The sequence below is a fragment of the Rhamphochromis longiceps genome, linkage group LG15 (assembly GCF_057381845.1).
Source record: "Rhamphochromis longiceps isolate RC_006_pf linkage group LG15, R_longiceps_female_GT1.1, whole genome shotgun sequence".
NCBI lineage: Eukaryota > Metazoa > Chordata > Actinopteri > Cichliformes > Cichlidae > Rhamphochromis > Rhamphochromis longiceps.
Window position 1 is genome coordinate 26,880,019 of NC_140571.1, and position 13,534 is coordinate 26,893,552.

Here is a 13,534-nt window from a genome sequence, read left to right on the forward strand (position 1 = left end):
TATTGACATACCCTGTGGGGATCATTGTCAATGAGACGAAACGTGCCCTTTATTTGAGTTCAAATCCACTTATGACCCTCCACCACCCATAAATCTCAACAAACAAAGGTGTATATTTTAAGAAAAATGAAGAAAAAATACTCAGTTTGAAGCAGAAAAGAAAAAAAAGAAAAGAAAAAGGCAATTCTCCTAGATGGAAATTTAAATACTAACAATGCAGTGGCCAAATAATGGACAAAATGCCTTCTCACATGTACCATAGATTTACAGACCCATAAGATGTGGCTATAGAACAAGATATGGCAGCTGATATTGAAGCTTTAAAAGGATAAAGACTTTCATAAGTAAATGAAAGTAAATGAGACCAGAGAAATGTCAGATTATCATTTTTATTATTCGAGTCATTTTAGCACACAGTACTGTTTGTTTAGGAGAGAAATACTCTTTACTGTCCTCCAGCCAGCGGCTATACTTTCCTTGCCTTACATAAGGCACTTTTAGCTTTTCATTGCAGTTAGTTACCAGAAAATATTCCACTCATGAAGACCCATGGGTCAACATGTCAGGCCTAATTAAATCTTCATTCTAACAAACTGTAAAATACATTTGTTGATGTTTGGTGAGACTGAATAACAGTGAAGAGAACACTTTAGCTGATACTACCATTTAAATGAATTAATTGCAAAAGTTCATATTAACACCAAATAACAGCACACACACACCTACACACTGTAACTTTAGCTGGCATTCTTGCTACTTTTCTTCTTCTTTTTCTTCAGGACCTGCTTCTTGGGGTCTGCGTCAGAGGATGGAGCTGATTTAGTGTTCACAGAAGATGAGGCTGACTCTGAGGGTTTTAAGACTGCTTCTGGTGCCTGAACGTGTTCGGCTATCTGCTGCTGATCCTTCTCGTCTTGTAGAAGCACCATTGGCTTGACCTCACTGATCTCCTCCTTGAGCTCGGCCTTCATTTCTTCTGCATCCATTGCTGGAGAGGCCCTAGTTTTCTCAGTCTCTAGTGTTAGTAGAGACTCAGATGGCTGTTGCTGATCCTTATCATTTTGCGGAGCCACTTGTAGTTTGCCCTCACTGGACTCCTCCTGGATCTCAGCCTTTATTGCATCTGTTTCTGGATCAAACTTGGCTTTCTCAGGGTCTGATGCTGATGTAGCTTCAATGGACTGCTGCTGGTCTTTCTCATCTTTCACTGGTGCCCCTGGTGTAATCTCACCGGTCTCCTCCAGGACCTCAGCCTTCATTGCCTCCATTCCTATTTCAGCTTTGGCTCGTTCTGGTTCTGGTTTTGGAACAGGTGCGACTGTATGCTGGATCTCTGCGTCTGGCTCCGCTTGGTGCGCCTCTTCAGCCTCAACTTGTGTCTGAACCTTTATCGCCTCTGTATTTGGATCTAATGCTGTTTCTAAAGTTGTCTTCTGAGTGGTTGTGGCTTCTGCAGCAGGCACAACCTGATCTAGAACCTCCTCCACCTTCACTGGCTGTGGCAGCTCTGAATCTGATGCTTTTGACTTTACATCTTCCACCTGCCCAGGGACTGAATCCAGACCCTCTTTGACTTGAGGTTTTGCTTTGAAATGGAAAAATGCAGATGAAACTAGATCTTCTTCAAGGTCTAACTCATTATTTTCCTCTTCCTCAGTGTCAACAGTTGTCGTCAACAGGGAGGCAGCAAACTCTTGCAGCTTGGTCTGCTCCTCCTTCAGGCGGGACATGCCCTCTGTCAGAACCGGGTCCTCCTCCTCGATTTCCTGCATCTCATCAGGGGTCAGTAGGGCAGATTCGTCAGCACCCTCAGGCTTGTTATTGAGGTTGGAGATGCCAAAGACCTTTGTTTGAAGGTTGGCATTAGAGTAGCGAACATCCTTGATTTTGTCATAGAGCACTTTCCTTTCATCCTGGAGGGCACGACAAAGCTTCTCCAGCTTCTGAATCTTCAGGACGAACAGATCGTACTCTCTACCTTTCTCTGTTCTCTGAAGAACAAGAAGGGATGAAGAAAATTAGACAAGATGACACCATAAAAAGACGATGCTGTTTGAGTAGGGTATTTATGAATCGCTAAGGATCTTTGGTTTGGTGATGCTTTGCTGTCATCATCTAAATTAGGTCACTGGTGCAACATGGCCCAAGACCCCATTTGTACCAGGACCAATTGGAAAATGGATTAGCTTGTGTGTTGGATCAGTCAGTTTGATTGTATCTATCTTTTTTTATCAGCTAATATGTTGGACCCATGAAAACACTTCTCTAAATATTTACATTTATAGATGGGATTATTTCATGATCTCCAACTTTCTGCTTCTAAATTCAGATAAAATTGAGGTCATTGTACTCTGCCCTGAAAATCTTAGAAATGTGGTATCTAACCAGATTCAGGGTTTTCCTCTGTATGCATTATTGTAGGGTCTACCTTAAAATATAAAGCATCTTGAGGCGACTGTTGTTGTGATTTGATGCTGTATAAATAAAATGGAATTTAATTCATGGATTTGCAGGCACCTCTACTGTGGCACTAAATCTGACAGCTTAGGAATTAGCTAATAAATTGGAGGAGTGTCTACTCATTGGCCACTGTGTAAAAAAAAGAGCAACGGAATCTAAGGAAATACTATACATGAATCCAGCAATTATTCGGTCCTGTGCTGGGGCCAAAAAATTTGTACAAATTTGAACAATCGTGTTTTTATCGATAAGGCACTGGCACCACATGGATTCAAAAAGGATTAACCAAGGCCTGTAGGTGTCTCTCTCCAATTGTGATTAAATTCTCCAGGTAGTGCATCGTAAACATTTACCTCTTCAATCATATCAGTCAAAGCCTTGTTGCAGTTCTCAAACCTCGTCTTCCACAGATTGGACTCTTTCTCCACTTTCTTCATCTTGTCTGACATCTAAAAAAACAAAACAACAACAACCACGAAATAAAATAAAATCTACGAATCAGACTTGTGTCAGATCCATCCAAAGTCAAGAAAACGTGCTAGAGCAACAACCATCCATTTACATCTCACACACACGCAAAAATTCTGGTAAGAGGGGTTTTCTTTAATCGTCACAAATTAATTTCTGCACTTATTGTGTCCGACATAAAAGATGAGAGTAACTGTCCCCATTTACCCTACACACACACACACACACACACACACACACACACACACACACACACACACACACACACACACACACACACACACACACACACACACAGGTCAAAACTCACATTTTCCATCTCCTTTTTGAAGCGGACGTAGATTTCATTGCTTTTGGCCAGAGTTGCCTGGAACTCATCAAACTTCTCACCATACAGGGTCAGCTGTGGTTAGAGGAGAAGGCTGATAAGTCAGAGTCATAGGACAGATACGTTTATATTAGCAGATCCCTCATAATTTCTATTCAAATAATATGACGACAAACTAAAATCAAGCTTTATTCACTGCTCCTGCAAGAAAACCTCCAAAAAAACCTCAAACAGATCTTGGTTAGACAAATTTAGAACAAATTAAACTTAACTGCAGTCATTTTTTCCTATGTATTGATTTTTGAGGCCCAGACTAAATCTCCACATTCAAGTAAGATGCAGTATTCAAAGTATACTCTAAGTATATTTGCACTAGACGGAAAGATGTTAATGAGACTTACATATATGCATTTCTCTGTAAAAGTGTTTTTTTTTTTCAAATGCATTTTAATAAATTCAGCTTTTCCAGATAGCTTATTCAATAATTATTTTTGTTTTATATAATTAATAAAGAGAACAGGAGCTTTTTGATATTATTCCTCACAGTGTGGAGACGTTTTAAGCCGTCATGCACAAAATAAGTGCATTCAGCTCATTGTGGTCTTGTGTGACACCTGCAGTAATCTGCCTGACTCAGCCTCAGTCAGTGAATATTCACCTGCGCCTGCATGACAGTCCCCTGCTCTCTGAGTGTCTGAGCCTGCAGTTTCCATTCAGCAGCCTGAACCAGTAACTGGTTAGAAGAGAACAGACAGAGCCAGACGTTAAAGACGTTTCTTTACCTTCTTCTTCATGGCCAGCTCCTGCTCCTTCATAGCGAAGCATTTCTTTGTTTTGTCAATAGCCTCCCTAAGCAACTAAGGTGACAGAGACAGTATACAGTTAATCTGCATGGCCTTCAAAACAGATTTAGAGAAAATTCATCTTGATTATCAAGCTAACAGCAAGCAGCCCGTTCTCATCCCCTGACCGTCAAAGCCTTTATGCACAAAGTGTCGTGGTTATTGCATTAGTGAGATGGGTCTGTGACACCCAACTCATTACTTTCCAGCTTGTAGGGTTACTGGTAAAAAAAAACCCCAAAAAAACATTTATTTCAAATCACCAGTTTTCCCAGAACCTTGAGAAAAATGAGATCATTAAAGTCTTGGTGGATAATTTTGCCAGTGTCAGTGCATCGCTTATGTAAAAGGAAACATCTGACCAAACTGGAGCAGCTGACACACGGAGATGAGAATATGTTGCAATAAGACTGCTGTGCCGAAGTCACATTAAATATGTTTAAATGGAATTTTAAAAACAGACATATAATACCATTAATGATATTCATTGATATGACCTTTTAGAATTGACATGCCAAAGTTTGTTTACATGTAGATAAACTGACATAAGTGATATCTGGAGAGCTCTGGGTGAATTCTCAGAATGCTGGGACAAAGGCGTATCCTTTATTTCTTCACTGGTTACAATGGAAGCAATGGCACACTCACGTATTCCTTCTCTCTTTTGTGTTTCTCCTCAGCTTCGGTCAGCAGAGCGTTGGCCTGCTGCAGTTTGGCTTCAATCAGTTTCTGCTGCAGGTCACGATGCTTGTTGATCTTCTCCAAACTCTGCAGGACGGAGGAGAACAGGAAAGAATTTACCTTCATATCATTTTCTCAAGCATTTCATCCTATGAAAGCTGGGTAAAGGCTCCAGCCCCCCTGCGACCCTCAATTGGATAAGCTAAAGAGAATGGATGGGTGGATCAATGGATCAATTTACCAATGAATCAAAAAGAAAAAACTCATCTGAAGTAACTCTAAAGTTTTGTTTTTTATTCAAAGATATCTGAAAATACATTTTAATGTGTAATGTTGACCTGTGACCTCTCACCTCCTCCCTCCGTTCACACTGGGTCATGAGGTTCTCCAACTTGTCGGTCAGATTGACATTTTCACCGCACAGCTTCTCATTTCGTGCGCTGTGCAGCTCAATCTGGCTCTGGATCTCACCCAGCATGCTCTGGAAGTGGGTGGTGATCTCTGTTCTCTTCTCCTCGTCCTCCTTGCAGCGCTGCAGAGTCTCCTCCTGGAGGAGGTAGCGGTGGCAGTCGGGGAGAAGTGAATGGAAGAAGAGGAAGGTGAAAGAAACAGAGTTCTGTCAGGCTTCAACTTTCCTTCTTCCTGTACAAGTGAATCAGTTCTTCCAGATAATAACCACCATCTAACTAACTACAAAACACTGAGATGTTTAAATTGTGTTTTTATACGGTTTGTGCTTATCGTGAAAGTGGATTAAAAATTATGTCTCAATAGCTTCTCCTGCTGTGCCAAAGTAAATGCAAACATCCTCCACACCCTCAGAACATTGTAGAATGACTGCTGCTCTCTGCACAGACTCTCCAGTTTGCTGCGAGCTGCGATGCTGCTGCGATACTCGGCCTGCAGCTGCTGCCGCTCCTCCAGCACGACGGACAACTTCTGCTGCAGAGCACTCAACCTCTGCACATCGCAGCGCCGCAAGGCCGCCTGCGAACACAAGGAGAGGTACTTGCTATGAATTTTAAAGACCCAGTGCCAGAAACAGTATAAATACTTCCAGCAAGCAACACTAAAAACTTCAGCTGCTTCCTTACCAGTTCAGCATACTTCCTGACCAGAGCTTCCAGTTTCTCCTCTGGAGAAGAGAGTTCGTTCAGGGCCTGCATGATGAGAGAGGCCTCTGCAGAGAGAGATACAGTTTCTAGCATTTTGATAATACACACAGGATATAGTATTCATTATTTAAGCTTTCATTTGCTATGACAAAAACAATTTCGCTTTGGTTGTTTTTATTAATTATACTTTGTATTAATAATGAGATGGTTCACCCTCTCATGTTTCTGGCTTTTTAAATTTTATTTTTCTAAAGAAAAGTTGTTGCTGCTCACATCAAAGGCGCTATAAGCTAAATAAAAAAAGAAGTATTAAAAGTGCAAGATAAAAAAGAAGATAAAAGCTCAAGTAACTTGCATATAAACTAGGCTAAGAGCTACTAGAGTAAATAATAAATAAGTAAATGCAGTTCATCCTCAGTATGAGCAGGATAATATTGCAACAATAGACAACATAAGTTTCATTTTAGAGTTCAGTTCTTTTAAGGTGCATTGGTTAAAAATTGTTTCTATTTTGGGGCTAATAAGACTATCTGACACCTGTCAGCGCGATCAGCTCAAAAGCACCAAAAATTTGTTGAATCAGAAACAAAACTTCAGCATTAAAACTTTACTTTACTAAAGTCCACATGCAGATACATTTCAGATTCATTTGGGTTTTTGTGGGGTTGACTGATGGTTGGATGGTTGCAGTATTTATTGGGAACTGGGTAAAGGAATAAAACCATCCTGCTCTCTGGCTGCCTCACCTGTGTCATCTGTGTCCATGGTGCTTGTGATGTCATCTTTTGCCTCCTCCTTCACCTTTTCCACCTCTGCCTCCACCCCACTCTACATCCAAAACAGTATAAAACATTGCTTTTTTGTTTTTGTTTAGTTTAGTTTTTTACATTTGTTCGGCACACATCACCAGCAGCCAGACATCAAGGAGCAGGTGTTGTTAACTTTTAAAACCTGTTTGTCGAGGACGCCGGCTGCGGAGCTATACATGTGAATGATGTCATCCAGCCGTCGACTGAACTGCTCCACAGAGTCCGGATTGTCAGGAGAGGAGGCGGAGCAAGCCACACCTGCCGTCTCGCCCTCACTGCTCTCAGGCTCCAGTGAAGATGCCTTGACAGATGTGGGAGGCACCAACACCTCAGCTGCTTCCACCGACGTCTCCATTGTCAGTTTTCTGGAACTAATGCACATGGATTTTTTATTTTTTTACAGCAGGCAGATACAGAGATTTACAGAGAACCTAACAAGACGAAGTAAAACTTAACTGTTGGACGTCACTCATTCAAACTGCAGCATGTAAAAAAACTTTGATTTCACTCTATTCATATACAGTGGGGCAAAAAAGTATTTAGTCAGCCACCGATTGTGCAAGTTCCCCCACCTAAAATGATGACAGAGGTCAGTAATTTGCACCAGAGGTACACTTCAACTGTGAGAGACAGAATGTGAAAAAAAAATCCATGAATTCACATGGTAGGATTTGTAGAATCAGAATCAGAATCAGAAACCGGTTTATTGCCAAATGTTGAGCAGGTTTACAACATTAGGAAATTGCTGCGGTGCTTCAGTGCAAACATAGTGTCATAAATAGCACTTAAATAGTGTCATAAATAGCACTTAAATAGACATGAAAAAATAAAAGTAGGGATAAGAATTAAAAGTGCTACGTAGAAAGATATGTGCATGAGCTATACATGAGATATATACATGAGAATAAGAATTAAGAGTGCTACGTAGAAAGATATATACATGAGTGCAGGTGGTGATCAGTGCCAAACATGGAATGATGCAGTGACACAGCGTAGGGTCATGTGTTAGTGGTGGGAACAGTCATATGGTTATTGTTCATGTGTCCAACAGCAGAGGGGAAGAAACTGTTCTTATGGCGAGAGGTTCTGGTGCGAATGGACCGGAGCCTCCTGCCTGAGGGGAGCAGGTCAAACAGACTGTGTCCAGGGTGAGAAGGGTCAGCTGAGATCCGAGCTGCACGCCGCAATGTCCTGGAGGTGTACAGGTCCTGCAGAGATGGGAGTCTGCAGCCAATCACCTTCTCAGCAGAGCGCACAACACGCTGCAGTCTCTGTTTGTCCCTGATAGTGGCTCCAGCGTACCACACGGTGATGGAGGAGGTGAGGATGGACTCGATGATTGCAGTGTAGAACTGCATCATCGTCCGTGTTGGCAGGTTGAATTTCTTCAGCTGCCTCAGGAAGTACATCCTCTGCTGGGCCTTCTTGATGACGGAGGTGATGGTGGGCTCCCACTTCAGGTCCTGGGTGATGGTGGTACCCAGGAAGCGGAATGAGTCCACAGAGGTGATGGGGGTGTCGGTCAGGATGATGGGGGGGAGTGGGGCTGTGTGCTTCCTGAAGTCCACAGTAATCTCCACTGTCTTCTGGGCATTCAGCACCAGGTTGTTGTGGCTGCACCAGGACACCAGACGTTCAACCTCCCTCCTGTAGGCAGACTCATCCCCGTCAGAGATGAGCCCAATAACGGTGGTGTCATCTGCAAACTTGATTAGCTTGACAGACTGGTGGGAGGAGGTGCAGCAGTTGGTGTACAGGGAGAAGAGCAGAGGAGAAAGAACACAGCCCTGAGGGGAGCCGGTGCTGATGGTCCGGGAGTCCGAGACATTCTTTCCCAGCCTCACATGCTGCTTCCTGTCCGTCAGGAAGTCAGTGATCCACCGGCAGATGGGATCAGGCACATTCATCTGGGAAAGCTTGCCTCGGAGATGGTCTGGAAGGATGGTGTTGAAGGCAGAGCTGAAGTCCACAAACAGGATCCTGGCGTAGGTTCCTGGGGAGTCCAGATGCTGCAGGATGAAGTGTAGGGCCATGTTGATGGCGTCGTCTACAGACCTGTTGGCTCTATATGCAAACTGCAGGGGGTCCAGGAGGGGGGCCGTGAGGGTCTTGAGATGGGAGAGAACTAGGCGCTCAAAAGACTTCATGACCACAGATGTCAGAGCCACGGGTCTGTAGTCATTTAGTCCAGTGATCCTAGGTTTCTTGGGGACAGGGATTATGGTGGAGGACTTGAAGCAGGCAGGCACATGACATGCCTGCAGTGAGGAGTTGAAAATGCCAGAAAACACTGGGGCTAGCTCGTTTGCACAGTGTCTGAGGGTGGCAGGAGACACACCGTCTGGGCCGGGAGCTTTCCGAGCATTCAGGTTCTTAAACTGCTTCCTCACATCTGCTTCATGAATATGAAGAGTTGTGGTGGGAGGAGGTGGTGTGAAATCCTCTTTTGTGTGGGGTGAGGAGGGGGGTGTTGTAGGTGAACAGTTTGAAGGTGGTGATGGCTCTATGGAGGGGGGAGAGGTGGGGGAATTAGTGTCCAAGAATTGTGTAAATAGTGTAAAGAATTTATTCGTAAATTAGGGTGGAAAATAAGTATTTGGTCACCTCAAACAAGGAAAATCTCTGGCTCTCACAGACCTGTAACGTCCTCTGTAAGAAGCTTTTCTGTCCCCCACTCGTTACCTGTATGAATGGCACCTGTTTGAACTCATCAAAGACACCTGTCCACAGCCTCAAACAGTCAGACTCCAAACTCTGCCATGGCCAAGACCAAAGAGCTTTCGAAGGACACCAGGAAAAGTATTGTAGACCTGCACCAGACTGGGAAGAGTGAATCTACAATAGGCAAGCAGCTTGGTGTGAAAAAATCAACTGTGGGAGCAATCATCAGAAAATGGAAGACATACAAGACCACTGATAATCTCCCTCGATCTGGGGCTCCACGCAAGATCTCATCCCGTGGGGTCAAAATGATCATGAGAACGGTGAGCAAAGATCCCAGAACCACACGGGGGGACCTGGTGAATGACCTGCAGAGAGCTGGGACCAAAGTAACAAAGGTCACCATCAGTAACACACTACAACGGCAGGGAATCAAATCCCGCAGTGCCAGACGTGTTCCGCTGCTGAAGCCAGTGCATGTCCAGGCCCGTCTGAAGTTTGCCAGAGAGCACATGGATGATACAGCAGAGGATTGGGAGAATGTCATGTGGTCAGATGAAACATCATGCTATGGGGCTGTTTTTCTGCCAAGGGGACAGGACGACTGATCCGTGTTAAGGACAGAATGAATGGGGCCATGTATCGTGAGATTTTGAGCCAAAACCTCCTTCCATCAGTGAGAACTTTGAAGATGAAACGAGGCTGGGTCTTCCAACATGACAATGATCCAAAACACACCGCCCGGGCAACAAAGGAGTGGCTCCGTAAGAAGCATTTGAAAGTTCTGGAGTGGCCTAGCCAGTCTCCAGACCTCAACCCCATAGAAAATCTGTGGCGGGAGTTGAAAGTCCGTGTTGCTCGGCGACAGCCCCAAAACATCACTGCTCTCGAGAAGATCTGCATGGAGGAATGGGCCAAAATACCAGCTACTGTGTGTGCAAACCTGGTAAAGACCTATAGTAAACGTTTGACCTCTGTTATTGCCAACAAAGGTTATGTTACAAAGTATTGAGTTGTATTTTTGTTATTGACCAAATACTTATTTTCCACCCTGATTTACGAATAAATTCTTTACAAATCCTACCATGTGGATTCATGGATTTTTTTTTTTCACATTCTGTCTCTCACAGTTGAAGTGAACCTCTGGTGCAAATTACTGACCTCTGTCATCATTTTAGGTGGGGGAACTTGCACAATCGGTGGCTGACTAAATACTTTTTTGCCCCACTGTACCCTTTAATATTTAATTGAACTATATGACAAAATCAGATGGTCTAGCAATTGTTTCTAGCAATTGGGAGGTATGTTCTGATTCAAGTGTAACAGAAGGATTACTCTGTGGTTCTATTCTTTAAAAATGTACAAGTTTAAGTTTGGACAGTGAGTTTGAAAAATCTACTGAAAACCTTTAACAACTATACAGCTCATAAACAGCTCACACCAACTGCAAACATGCTTTCCATTGTTTAGCACATGCTAATCCAATGTAAAGTATCTGGCAGCTGTCACTTTAAATTTAGCTCACTGATAGCTGTGACAGATCACAGCAGCGTCACAACTACTTTATACTAGACTCAGGAGGAAAATGTTTGCAGAGATCAAATCAAAAAGCCTTTTCTGAACAGTCTACTGTAGACCGAAAGTGTTTTTGCAACCACAGCTATATCCAATCTCACTTTAAGCACATCTGCACTGGCTTCTTTTTTCTGACCAGGAAGATACATCCATGTCTTGTACTGTCTCCGGTCTCCGGTAAGCTTCAGTTTTGGGTACAAGTCAAAAGACAAAGTACATCTATTAAAGGAAACAAGCTCAGACTCCAAAAGTCTTTCTTGGAACCAAGAACCAGGAGTCTATAAGTTATAAGGTTGTGTTGTGTTTCATTACATTTCTTTAATTTTAAATCATCCATTCACTTTTATCTCTAAAATGTGTCCAGAAAATGATTTGGGAAAAAAAAACTGACAATATGAATATGGCTCCATGAAAAAACCCAACATATTAAAACCCAGAATCTATAAAATGCAAAGATTTACAGTTTGTCTAATCAATAAATTGACCGGTGACTTCACGGTAGGTTTGTTGATGTCTTTGAAACTAATAAAACTGCCATGTATAGTGAGGGGAAGGAACCTTTAATCAGCGACCAACATTACTTTTATTTTCCCATCAGGCGTCATCGAGCTCACCGCCTCTTCCTCTGTGTGTGTGTCCACATAGCTCTGTTGCAACATGACGGCTGCCACCGTTATTATATCTGTCAAGTTAAAATTAGCCATCACAGTGAGATAGCCAACTCTGCCCTCCCCCCCATCCACACACACAGTCACACACACACTGCAGGCTACAGCTGTTGTAGTCTCATCTATTCTGAGAGCATCCAAATATGGTTCCAGGCATACAGTCACAGATTTTAAGGCTAAACATTATTATAAACTTGTTTTTTTGTTTGTTTGTTTTGTGTGTCTGCTTCATGTTTCCACTGTTTTGCCGCCCCACTGCAAAAATACACTAAGCTCCTCCCCTCTATATTACACAACCAATCACAGCCCCTCCCCCTGAATTACAAACTGTTGACCACGACTAAATAAACTGCTCATGGTAATGTTTTTACTTGATGACTGTGCTCAAGCTGGATGATGGAAAAACCACATGAACATAATCTGGACTTTGAATAACTGCATTCTTTGTTCTTGATTATCAGCTAAATCTTAAAATACCAATGTTACGCTTGTTTCTTGTTTGTGTTTTTTAAGGACATTCTTAGTTTTGGACAAATGATCCTACACCTGACCTCACTTTATGCCTCCAAAATAAAATGATCCATTTACAAAACTAAAAGAAAGACATTACTGTCAGAATGAGCCAGAACAGCCAAACAGAAAACCTTTGGAAAAACCAGGTAACTGCAGAAAGATGTAGACAACCAAAAACAGCACAAGCAAGGCCAAAACATTAGTAATTGTTTACATGTGACAAAGTGAACAGTCCACCAACTAAACTGAAGTAAAAGGAGGCACAAGGCACCTTTAAAATTATCACATATATCACATTTTTCACTGTACTGAATTATCAAAATGATCCTTAAAGAATAAGACACTGCTTTCTTCAAATGCAGGTATTTTTTACATTCCAGTCATGCTGTGTATGAAAGTGCTGAAGGGCTGAATATAGACACGCTGACAGTGACACAGCCCTTTATTGTGTCATGGCTGCCATTACAAAGCTCTTCATGTCTTTTCCATGTTGTACTTTAAAGTTATTTATTAAAATGAAAACATAGCAGCAATAAAATTTTTTCATCTTTAAAAATGACCATCAGGCCCCATTTATGCCTGAAACAGGAGGAAAAATACATTTCCAGTTTGTTCCACAAAGTAGTCCACTTGTGGAAGTGTACCCAAATGCAGCAGTAAGAACGGTGAACACAAGTAAGTAAGATTTCTGAGGAAGGGAGGAATGAAAAAGTCTTACCAGGATCAGCAGAGTGAAGGAGGTGAAGAAGAGACAGCAACAGACGGAAGAAGAACGGGAGGAGGAGGAGGGTCCTGTTCACGGGACAGCTGACCCCCAAAATAACATGAGAGGATCAGCTCAGGGACATGCCGGTGACTGCACCAGAGTGTGCTGCGACTGTGGATAAGGGGACACATTCTGATGGGGGTGGGTGGGTTCCCGAGAGTCTTTTGTGATTTTAGAAATAACTTCATCACCAATATTCACAGGTCACCTAAAAACCTGGGTCTTAAAAGTTTTTAGGCTAAATGTGTTTAAAAAAAAAAGCGGAAGTGAATTTGAAACGGATTAGAAAAGAAACTAACAGTAATGATGACGTTGGGTCAAAGGAATCATCAGACTCAGACTCACAGTCTTTAACACAATCAGCACAGTAACAAGTGGTGTTTAGGACATTTCAACTACAACAGCGGAAGACAATTCAATACAATCACACACACAAAACACTGCTACTGGAGACTATGAATGAGTATGTCTTGGTGTTTCTAATCTCCAACCTTCCTTTAATCTCAAAACTTCTTGAAAGAGTAGTTGTCAAACACCTAACAGATTATCTTATTCTAATAGTTTCAGTCAGGTTTCAGAGCTCATCACAGCAGAGAAACAGCTTTAGTGAAGGTTACAAATGATCTTCTTATGGCCTCTGACAGTGGA

At 42.5% G+C, this 13,534-nt stretch overlaps 1 protein-coding gene across 2 annotated transcripts; it reads right to left on the reverse strand.

Annotated features, from left to right (window-relative positions):
• Positions 1–375: 375 nt before the first annotated feature.
• On the reverse strand, positions 376–12,977 carry txlnba (taxilin beta a). Of its 2 annotated transcripts, none has more exons than XM_085381846.1 (11): positions 12,839–12,977; positions 6,846–7,074; positions 6,641–6,722; positions 5,874–5,959; positions 5,596–5,766; positions 5,132–5,326; positions 4,747–4,866; positions 3,915–3,989; positions 3,239–3,331; positions 2,814–2,909; positions 376–1,991 (listed from the first exon to the last, which is right to left on the reverse strand). In XM_085381846.1, exons 2-11 carry the CDS (start codon positions 7,056–7,058, stop codon positions 738–740), a joined length of 2,385 nt encoding a protein of 794 aa, XP_085237972.1. In that variant the 5' UTR covers positions 7,059–7,074; positions 12,839–12,977; the 3' UTR covers positions 376–737. The 2 variants fall into 2 exon arrangements, with proteins under 2 accessions (XP_085237972.1, XP_085237971.1); XM_085381845.1 differs by lacking the exon at positions 3,915–3,989 and adding an exon at positions 4,039–4,113.
• Between the last annotated feature and the right edge of the window lie 557 nt (positions 12,978–13,534).